General features: G+C 44.0%; 1 protein-coding gene across 1 annotated transcript; it reads left to right on the top strand.

Annotated features, from left to right (window-relative positions):
• Positions 1 to 387: 387 nt before the first annotated feature.
• On the top strand, positions 388 to 4,459 carry LOC135534900 (tripartite motif-containing protein 16-like; the record flags this gene model as incomplete). Its single annotated transcript, XM_064961706.1, has 4 exons — positions 388 to 552; positions 2,563 to 2,914; positions 3,040 to 3,099; positions 3,331 to 4,459. Coding segments are annotated over 4 exons (1,101 nt in total), but the record flags the coding sequence as incomplete, so codon positions are not given.
• Positions 4,460 to 7,585: the final 3,126 nt, after the last annotated feature.

Raw genomic sequence — 7,585 nt, 5'->3', positions numbered from 1 at the left:
CTGTCTGTCCAGGAGGGAGGAGAGTAGAGCAGGACCAAGAGGTGTTCTGTACCTGTCTGTCCAGGAGGGAGGAGAGTAGAGCAGGACCAAGAGGTGTTCTGTACCTGTCTGTCCAGGAGGGAGGAGAGAAGAGCAGGACCAAGAGGTGTTCTATACCTGTCTGTCCAGGAGGGAGGAGAGTAGAGCAGGACCAAGAGGTGTTCTGTACCTGTCTGTCCAGGAGGGGGGACCTGTAGAGCAGGGTGGCAGCGTTCTGACTCAATGTGGTGCAGAACTGTGCCTACTGTATCTGTCTCTCTCTTTCTCTCTCTCTCTCCAGCGCTCTGCAAAGTCAGCAGTGGAGGACAGTGATCAGATCTTTACTGAGCTGATCCGCTCCATTGAGAAAGGAGCTCTGAGGTGAAGGTGCTGATCAGAGCCCGAGAGAAGGCTCAAGTGAGTCAAGCTGAAGGACTCCTGGAGCAACTGAAGCAGGAGATAGCTGAGCTGAGGAAGAGAAGCACTGAGCTGGAGCAGCTCTCAAACACAGAGGATCACATCCATTTCCTCCAGGTAACTAAACTGTCTTGGTATATGTGATATGAAATCAACTTCATGTGAAACAATACATCTCAATCATTATGTTGTCCTGTTTGTCTCTCTCTCCCCTCTCTCTGTCCATCCCTGTCTCTCTCTCTCTCACTCTGTCCATCCCTCTCTCTCTCTTTCTCTCTCTCTGTCCGTCCCTCTCTCTCCTCTGACCGTCCGTCCCTCTCTCTCTCTGTCCATCCCCCTCTCTCCCTCTGTCCATCTCTCTCTCTCTCTCTCTCTGTCTGTCCGTCCCTCTCTCTCTGTCTGTCCTTCCCTCTCTCTCTCTCTATCCGTCCCCCTCTCTCTCAATTCAATTTCAATTCAAGGGCTTTATTGGCATGGGAATCATGTGTTAAATTCTATAACCACCTAAAAGGAAGCGATTCCCAAACCTTCCACAACAAAGCCATCACCTACAGAGAGATGAACCTGGAGAAGAGTCCCTAAGCAAGCTGGTCCTAGGGCTCTGTTCACAAACACACCCTACAGAGCCCCAGGACAGCAGCACAAATAGACCCAACCAAATCATGAGAAAACAAAAAGATAATTACTTGACACATTGGAAAGAATTAACAAAAAAACAGAGTAAAATAGAATGCTATTTGGCCCTACACAGAGAGTACACAGCGGCAGAATACCTGACCACTGTGACTGACCCAAAATTAAGGAAAGCTTTGACTATGTACAGACTCAGCGAGCATAGCCTTGCTATTGAGAAAGGCCGCCGTAGGCAGACATGGCTCTCAAGAGAAGACAGGCTATGTGCACACTGCCCACAAAATGAGGTGGAAACTGAGCTGCACTTCCAAACCTCCTGCCCAATGTATGACCATATTAGAGAGACATATTTCCCTCAGATTACACAGATCCACAAAGAATTCGAAAACAAATCCAATTTTGAAAAACTCCCATATCTACTGGGTGAAATTCCACAGTGTGCCATCAGACCAGCAAGATTTGTGACCTGTTGCCACGAGAAAAGGGCAAACAGTGAAGAACAAACACCATTGTAAATACAACCAATAGACTCTAATATTGACAAAGCAAGTAAGGTAGATAATATATAAAGTGAAATAAACAATAAAAATTTAATTTTTATTGTTTATTTCACTTTATATATTATCTACCTTACTTGCTTTGTCAATGTTAGAGTCTATTGATTCTTCAATTACATTGAGCTGATTTCTGACGTGCTGTTCCTTCTTTTTCCGTAGTGTATTTCTGTATTGTTTTAGTGATTCACCATAGTGAAGGCGTAGACTCAGGTTTTCCGGGTCTCTATGTTTTTGGTTGGACAGGTTTCTCAATTTCTTTCTTAGATTTTTGCATTACTCATCAAAGCATTTGTCATTGTTGTTAATTTTCTTCGGTTTTCTATTTGAGATTTTTAGATTTGATAGGGAAGCTGAGAGGTCAAATATACTGTTAAGATTTTCTACTGCCAAGTTTACACCTTCACTATTACAGTGGAACGTTTTACCCAGGAAATTGTCTAAAGGTGATTGAATTTGTTGTTGCCTAATTGTTTTTTGGTAGGTTTCCAAACTGCATTCCATCTGTCCGTCCCCTCTCTCTCCCTCTCTCTCTGTCTGTCCCCTCTCTCTCTGTCTGTGCTTCCTCTCTCTCTCTCTCTCTCTCTCTGTCTGTCCTTCCCCTCTCTCTCTCTCTGTCCGTCTGTCTCTCTCTCTGTTCATCCCTCTCTCTCTCTATCCGTCCCTCTCTCTCTCTCTCCGTCCCTCTCTTTCTCTCTCTTTGTCCGTCCCTCTCTCTCTCAATCTCTCTCTCTCCAGAGGTATCAGTCTCTCTCTCTCTCTCTCTCCAGAGTTATCAGTCTCTCTCTCCAGAGTTATCAGTCCCTCTCTCTCCAGAGTTATCAGTCTCTCTCTCTCCAGAGTTATCAGTCTCTCTCTCTCTCTCTCTCTTGCTCTCTCTCTCTCTCTCTCTCTCTCTATAGCGCTCTCTCTCTCTCTCTCTCTCTCTCTCTCTCTCCAGAGTTATCCGTCTCTCTCTCTCCAGAGTTATCAGTCTCTCTCTCTCTCGCTCTCTCTTGCTCTCTCTCTCTCTCTCTCTCTCTTGCGCTCTCTCTCTCTCTCTCTCTCTCTCTCTCTCTCTCTCTCTCTCTCTCTCCAGAGGTATCAGTCTCTCTCTCTCTCTCTCTCTCTCCAGAGGTATCAGTCTCTCTCTCTCTCTCTCTCTCTCTCCAGTATCAGTGTATCTTCAGACTTACCCAGCATCATTGTCCGTCCTCTTCAGTACTTTGGAGATGTGAGTAAGACTGTGTCTGAACTGAGAGAGAAACTAGAAGACTTCCTTAAAGGAGAATGGACCAAGATCTCCACTACAGGTGTGTTGAAAACAATAAGAACATCAACTTTAGACCATTGAAAGTTCACTACTAGTCATATACATGTGGAATATGGTCTGATGATAACATTCCCTCTCTCTGTCAATGTGTTTGTGTGTCTGTAGTGAATGTAGTGGATGTTGTACTGCCTCCAGAGCCCAAGACCAGAGAACAGTTGTTACAATGTGAGTCTCTTTATTGTGAAGTAACTAACAGTCTCTTTTTACTGACACTCCTAACAATCCCTCTAGAAATATATATCAATAGTAGATATAATCAAAGACTGGGTCTCTATCTGACTCCTCATATTTCTCTGATTTGATCTCTGGTGTGCTCTAATCAAAGACAGGGGAGATACAGTATCTGACTTAACTTATTGTTCTGACTCCCCTCGTTGGTCTCTGCTCTTCTCCCAGATTCCTGTCAGCTCACACTGGACCCAAACACAGCATACACAGACCTCTCTCTGTCTGAAGGGAACAGAAAGGTGACCTGTACAGGCCAAGTCCAACCATATCCTGTCCATCCAGACAGATTCACCAACTGGTGGCAGGTTCTGTGTAGAGAGGGTCTGTCTGGACGCTGTTACTGGGAGGTGGAGAGGACTGGTGATGTTGATACAGCAGTCTCATATAAAGACATCAGCAGAACAGAGAGAGGTAATGATGGTGGATTTGGATACAATAACAAGTCCTGGAGTTTATATTACTATAGTGGTGGTTATTGTTTCAGACACAATCATGTTGTGACTAAAGTATCAGGCCCTCAGTCCTCCAGAGTAGGAGTGTACCTGGATCACAAGGCAGGTACTCTGTCCTTCTACAGTGTCTCTGACACAATGACCCTCCTCCACAGAGTCCAGACCACATTCACTCAGCCCCTCTATCCTGGGTTTTATCTCTATGATTATAATGGTTCTGCTGAGCTGGTTAAACTGTAAACTGATTTGTTATTAATTAAAATTCAATACAATGTTTTAATCCTGTACATTTCCATGAATCATGATGTCTGGTGTTGATGTATATTGGTTGTCATTCAGAACCATTGATATGTTTTCTCAGTTGGTTCTCTGTCTCTATGTAATTCTCCTCAGTATCATTGATCAGCTTGTTGGCTCGGTCCTAATTGATGTGTTCTCTGTCACCTGGAGCTGCATGGAAAATGGTCCAGGAACTAAAGGACAATTCAGGACTAGTCAGCCCACTACAAGCTGGTATCACTTCCTTTCTACTAAACTATATGGTCTGGTTTCCCAGACACAGATGAATCCTAGTCCTGGACTAAACAGTATGTTCAATGTAGATGTCCAGGAAACCGGCCCTAAATGTGTCATCTTTCATCCTCCCATACTGCTCAGTCCAGCAACATTAAACCTGTCCAGCAGGTGGTGCTGTTGACCAAACAATAAAACCAGCAGATATCTTGACTTGCCACTCAGTATATCAGTAATGTTCAGAATAGTACTTTAATATCATTGGAGATTGATGGTCTTTTTAATCCACTATCCAGAGTCAGGAACAGATGAAGTTAGGTCTGCTACTGTTCAGTGATTAAATATGATTTATGGTGATGGGAAATAATAAAAACACTCAACTTCATCTAGTAATAGTTTTCCTTTGTTATTTATTCCAAGGTGTGTCTTTAACTTGTAAATGTATTGTGTGGAGGTGAGCTAGTGGTGTGGCTGATAGAATAGAATGAAGAGGAGGAGGGGAGGAAGAGGGGAGGAGTGAAGGGCTGTTCAAGAAACCAGATGAGGAAGAGGAAGATGTTCAGGGGAATTACTGTCTCTGTTCTAAATGGTTCCCTATTCCCTACGTAGTGCACTACGGTGCTTCTGACCAGGTCTAAAGTAGTGTTCTACGTAGGGAATAGGGTGTAGATTTATTACAATATCATGCTTTAGTGTTTGACACAAAAATATATTAGATCTCCACCCCCCCACTTCCTGTCTGTCATCCCCCAGTTCTGTTAAGACTTCCTCTCATTGAACTGGGCCTCATTCTAAATGGTAACTTTGTATTGATAGTCCATACTGGTCTTTCTTTACTATGGTTCTACATACAGTACCTGTATTGATAGTCCATACTGGTCTTTACAGTACCTGTATGGTCCATCTGTCTTTACTACGGTTCTACAGTACCTGTATTGATAGTCCATACTGGTCTTTACTGGTCTTACTGGTCTTTACTATGGTTCTACATACAGTACCTGTATTGATAGTCCATACTGGTCTTTACTATGGTTCTGACATACAGTATACCTGTATTGATAGTCCATACTGGTCTTTACTATGGTTCTACATACAGTACCTGTATTGTTTTTAGTGTTAACCAGACTGGAGGGGTTCTGATCACATATTCCCTCATCTACACAACTTCACCTGATGTTCTCTTCTGTAATGCATCTCTGTGTGTGTGTGTGTGTGTGTGTGTGTCTCTCTCTCTCTCTGTGTGTGTGTGTGTGTGTCTCTCTCTGTGTGTGTGTGTGTGTGTGTGTAGAAAGTAGACAACCTCAATCTGGTTTCATTCCCAGTTATCAGAACACATGGGGTGTGTAACAATTATCTCCTTTCTAAGTGTGAACTTGTCCAGTTCCCTTCATGGATTTAAAGGAAATGACTGGTTTATGTAAACTCCCTCTACCCCATGTCAACACCAATCCAATGCTTTTACATTTGTGAGGAGTAGAGAAGAAAGCTACATTTCACAACTCTTAGTACAAACTCAAAACATGAAGCCCTCTTTAAGAAGCCCTCAGAGAGGTGGACATCAGAGAGATGGGAGGCAGGCGGCAGGGAACTGTTGTATCTAATGAAGTCCGGTCCATCAAGCCGTTGATCATGTGGTCAACAGAGGTCTGACCATGACAGAGGACGACACATTAGTTCACCCCAATCTGAAAAGATCAACTGGCAAATTCCATCATGAGAACATTTCACTAAGAAAAGCGGTGAGTCAGCAGGATGTGCACTATGCTTCACCTTTACATTTACAGGAAATGACATATTGTAATGCATGTCAACATGTTCCAGGATTGTTCCAGGATCTACTGACAGTAAACTCTGTTCTACCCTCAGAATAGACAGAAGACCCCATGGTGGTGGTCGCGTGCTGACTGACCAGCAGGAGAGGACAGTGGAGGAAATGGTGAGGGACAGGAATGATACACTGACCAGCAGGAGAGGACAGTGGAGGAAATGGTGAGGGACAGGAATGATACACTGACCAGCAGGAGAGGACAGTGGAGGAAATGGTGAGGGACAGGAATGATATATACACTGACCAGCAGGACAGGACAGTGGAAATGGTGAGGGACAGGAATGATATATATACTGTATACTATTCAGGTACATCACTATATACTGTATACTATTCAGGTACATCACTACATACTATATAATATTCAGGTACAACATGGAGTTAGAACAGCCAGATAGACCAGCTAACAGCAGAGATACTGTAGACCAGTGATCCATGAACCTCATTATCACTAAGAGAATAAAGTCCTGGTAAACCACATTCTGCCTGTCATTCTTCCTTGCACCTACATCTGAGAGTGAGCCAGGCACCACAGTGTCCATTGATGATCTGTCAACATGGAGACAGACTGTGGAAGAACACAACACCAGGTTGAAACAGCACTTGATCTAACCAGAGATAACAGACTAAAAACACAGGCAAATGGCAATTCAGAAAGACACAAATCACCTTCTTGTTGATAAACTAACATGTGAAGGTGTTCAGATAGACAAGAGCAAGTGACGCCCATCAAGAACATGCCACCTCCTACCGATCAAGAAGGTGTACAAGGTTCTTAGATATGGTTAACTATGTGGGTAAATGTGTAACTAGTCTGTCAACTCCCACGAGTCAGATGAGAAGTGTACTGTGTAAAACTACAGACTGGTGTTGGAACAGTAATCAGCAGAAAGAGTTGGAGCAGCTCAAGGCATTGATCATGTATGATCCAGTACTGAGGCTCTGTGATGCTCAACACCAACATCTCAGCAGATGCCTCTAAAGCAGGTTTAGGTGCTGTGTTGTTACAGCAGTATGATACCAGGTGGTGTCCAGATGCCTCTAATGCAGGTTTAGGTGCTGTGTTACAGCAGTATGATACCAGGTGGTGTCCAGATGCCTCTAAAGCAGGTTTAGGTGCTGTGTTGTTACAGCAGTATGATACCAGGTGGTGTCCAGATGCCTCTAAAGCAGGTTTTAGGTTTAGGTGCTGTGTTGTTACAGCAGTATGATACCAGGTGGTGTCCAGATGCCTCTAATGCAGGTTTAGGTGCTGTGTTGTTACAGCAGTATGATACCAGGTGGTGTCCAGATGCCTCTAAAGCAGGTTTTAGGTGCTGTGTTACAGCAGTATGATACCAGGTGGTGTCCAGATGCCTCTAATGCAGGTTTAGGTGCTGTGTTGTTACAGCAGTATGATACCAGGTGGTGTCCAGATGCCTCTAAAGCAGGTTTAGGTGCTGTGTGTTACAGCAGTATGATACCAGGTGGTGTCCAGATGCCTCTAAAGCAGGTTTAGGTGCTGTGTTGTTACAGCAGTATGATACCAGGTGGTGTCCAGATGCCAGATGCCCCCTAAAGCAGGTTTAGGTGCTGTGTTGTTACAGCAGTATGATACCAGGTGGTGTCCAGATGCCTCTAAAGCAGGTTT

Source organism: Oncorhynchus masou, unplaced genomic scaffold (assembly GCF_036934945.1).
Source record: "Oncorhynchus masou masou isolate Uvic2021 unplaced genomic scaffold, UVic_Omas_1.1 unplaced_scaffold_4119, whole genome shotgun sequence".
Taxonomy (NCBI): domain Eukaryota; kingdom Metazoa; phylum Chordata; class Actinopteri; order Salmoniformes; family Salmonidae; genus Oncorhynchus; species Oncorhynchus masou.
The sequence above is the reverse complement of the archived record's forward strand: the minus strand, read 5'-3'. Positions and strand labels throughout refer to the sequence as shown.